This window comes from Pterocles gutturalis, unplaced genomic scaffold (assembly GCF_000699245.1).
Source record: "Pterocles gutturalis isolate BGI_N339 unplaced genomic scaffold, ASM69924v1 scaffold26488, whole genome shotgun sequence".
NCBI classification, from domain to species: Eukaryota; Metazoa; Chordata; class Aves; order Pterocliformes; family Pteroclidae; genus Pterocles; species Pterocles gutturalis.
The window spans coordinates 769-3,805 of NW_010118848.1; the positions used below are offsets into that span (position 1 = coordinate 769).

The 3,037-nt window shown below is 59.2% G+C and overlaps 1 protein-coding gene across 1 annotated transcript in view; it reads right to left on the bottom strand.

Moving 5' to 3' along the window:
- LOC104463874 (E3 ubiquitin-protein ligase TRIM50-like) overlaps positions 1-2,709 on the bottom strand; it is a gene marked incomplete at its 3' end in the record, with an annotated part of 3,460 nt that extends 751 nt beyond the window's left edge. Inside the window, exons 1-4 of the mRNA XM_010076384.1 lie at positions 2,503-2,709; positions 1,917-2,012; positions 798-1,042; positions 56-186 (exon numbers count right to left, since the gene is read on the bottom strand). Coding sequence (XP_010074686.1) covers positions 56-186; positions 798-1,042; positions 1,917-2,012; positions 2,503-2,709 — 679 coding nt within the window. The remainder of the gene's footprint in view (positions 1-55; positions 187-797; positions 1,043-1,916; positions 2,013-2,502) is intronic.
- Positions 2,710-3,037: the final 328 nt, after the last annotated feature.

Consider the following 3,037-nt stretch of genomic DNA (forward strand, 5'->3'; position numbering starts at 1 on the left):
CCCACCCCCCCGCGAGCCAGGGTCCCCGGCACACTCCAGTGGGACAGGTCAGTACCTGGCAGGACACGGCGGTGCAGGCGCTTCCACACAGTCATCTTGATGTCGTCCTGGTGGAAGCCCGGCTTAAAGGACACGGGGCTAAAGACACCATCGCCAGGGTGCAGGCTGGGGAGCTCTGACCTGGAAAGACACGGGTAGCAGTGACACAGGTGACAGGGATGGTGTGTGACCTCTTCTCACCTGGCTGCTGGGTGTGATGGAGCCACTGGTGTATCACCAGCTGCTCCTGGCCTCTTCTGGGGCTGAGGGCATGGCTCTGGCCGTGGCTCTCCATCACACCAGCAGTGTCCATGCGAGGCTGCCCCAGCAATGCTGAGGTGCCCGCTGGCCTGGAAGCTCCACCCCGGTGCGGAGGCACTGCTGTCCCCACTGGTGCCGTTTGCTCTGGGTCCCAACACTCACCTGACCTGGGAGGAGACATATTTCTGGAAAACACAAGAGAGAGAGAGAGAGTTAGTGGTGGGAGACTGACAGAACGGCACCTCCTCTGCATGGTCACAGCTGCACACATCCGTGCCCTGGGCTGGAGAAACCAGCGGTCTCCTCTCCTGCGAGAGCTATGAGCATTGTCTCTCATGGAGGGCAGCTCTCTGGCTGGATAGAGGGCACCCACACCTCACTTCTCATGGTGCCCCAGCTGTGCTTGGTGAGGGTTCCTGCTGCCCAGGGCAGGGCTCAGGGCTATGAGCAGGGGGCTGAGGGCTGGAGAGCATGGCTGACCATCGCTGCCTTCCCCAGCGAGCGCACTCACCCGGATGAAATCAAGCTGGCTTTCGTTGCTGAGTGCCTCCAGAGAGCTCTGCATCTCCTTGAGCCTCTGCAGGGCGTCTGATGTCTGCTTGACCTGGGACTCAATGGAAGTGATGAGCTGGGCAGCCTTGCCCTCGATGCTCTCCAGGAAGGAGGCCTTCTCCTCATCGATGTACCTGTGCAGCTCCTGGAACTCCTTCCGGATCACCCACTTGAAGACATCTGCCTCGTTCTGTCAGGAGACAGCAAGTGGCTGTGCAGGGGCTGCCTGGCTCTGTCCCCTTCACCTGCTTTTTGGTTTCGGACATGCCACCAGCAGTGTCAATGTGTCCCACCAAGCTGCCCTCCATGGGCTTTCCAAATAAAGAGCAGCTCTTCACAGCAGGCGAGATGTTGTTTCATCCTGCTGTCCTCAGCAGCTCCCCACCACGGCACCCCTGCCTTACACCTCTCCTCCCCCACATTTTGGTTTCCTGATGTCCTGAGCAGCTTCATCAGAGCCTTGAAAGAGATCCTGGAACCCTCTGCTCCCAGGGCTAAGGGGGAGAAAGTGCAGCTCCACTCTCATTTGTGCTGAGCCCTTCTGAGGAGCCTCCCTGGGAAGCTTTGGGCTCAGAAGGGGTGGACAGGTCCCTTGGAGATGTCTGCTGCATGGGAGATGGGGACACGCAGCTAAACCAGGCATGAACTCAAAGTAAAACCAGCAGCATTGCTCTGACTGGGAAACCTGCTCCGAGTGGGGTCCTGTCCCCCTGTTATCTCTCCACCTCCAAGGACATTTGGTCACAACCACTCTGAGCAGTGCTCCTGCCAGGACGCTTGGTGAGGATTACGTCACCCCTTCTGAAACCAAGGCTGTGCCACCAGAGAGGGCTACGTCACCCTTCCCGAAAGCAGGGCTATGTTTAATCCCTGAGCTTCATGGAGAACACGAACCTCAGGGACCAGGGTGGAAGAGAAGCCATCTCCTATCCCAGCGAAGGGGGAAGAGAAGGAGAGGCGTAGAGGAGCTGAGCTGGGGAGACCCAGGAGCAGAGGTTGCTCCAAGGGCTCCGTGGGACACGAAGGACTCGAGGACACAGGCTCGCGTGGCAGATGGCACTCACCGCAATGCGGCTTTTGTTGTTGATGAGCTTGCTGACGTGTTCATCCAGGTTCCTCTTGTACTGTTGGACGTCGGTCAGCAGCACAGACAGCTCCTCCTGGAAAGACAGCAGAGGTTGATCTCTGTGGCAGCCCCCTTCGTCACTGCCAGTGCTCGTCAGCCCCCAAGGTGCACGTGGCCATCAAAAGCCACATCCTCCTGAGCTTTCTCTAAGCTTTCCGGGGCCCTGCACGTCCTGCTGATCTTTAATCTCTTGATACAATCATCACAGAATCACAGGATGGTTTAAAGCCCACCCAGTGCCACCCCCTGCCATGGGCAGGGACACCTCCCACTAGCCCAGGTTGCCCAAAGCCTCATCCAGCCCGGCCTTGAACCCCTCCAGGGATGGGGCATCCACAGCTGCTCTGGGCACCCTGGGCCACTGCCTCACCCCCCGCACAGGAAAACATTTCTTCCTCACATCTCATCTCAATCTCCCCTCTTTCAGCTTCAAACCATCGTCCCTCGTCCTGTCCCTTCTCCTCAGGGCTGCTCTCCATCCATTCTCCCAGCATGTGTCTGTGCTGGGGGTTGCCCCAACCCACGTGCAGGACTTTGTCCTTGGCCTTGCTGAACACCTTGGGGTTCCCATGGCCCCACCTCTCCACCACGTCCAGGTCCCTCTGGATGCCATCCCTTCCCTCCAGTGTGTCAATGCTGGAGGATTTGGTTTTGCCAGAGGCAGGAGGGCACTCAGAGCATGGTCCCGATCTGGATGCTGCTGCCCAGGAGCACTGTGCCTCCACTCCCATTCCCCACCCTCCACATCTCACACCCCGAGGCTGCTTCACACCAGGCAAGCGTGTGGCAAACAGCTGCCAACCAGCACCAGGCCAGTGGCACCCTCCTGGCGCCAGTGCCAGAGCGCTGCTGGTGCCTCCTGCTCTTATCTCCACCGTGACAGGAGCGGAGGGGACGGGTGGCCCTGTGCTTTTCCATTCTTGGGGCTTTCATGTGATGCTGGGCAGGGGACGCCGGCTGTTTACTCTGCCTGGCCGGGGCTCCTGTTTCCCTGCCTCACCCCTCTCCTGTGGCACCTCGCCTCAGCCCTTATCTCCAGATTTTTGATGGTATTTGGAA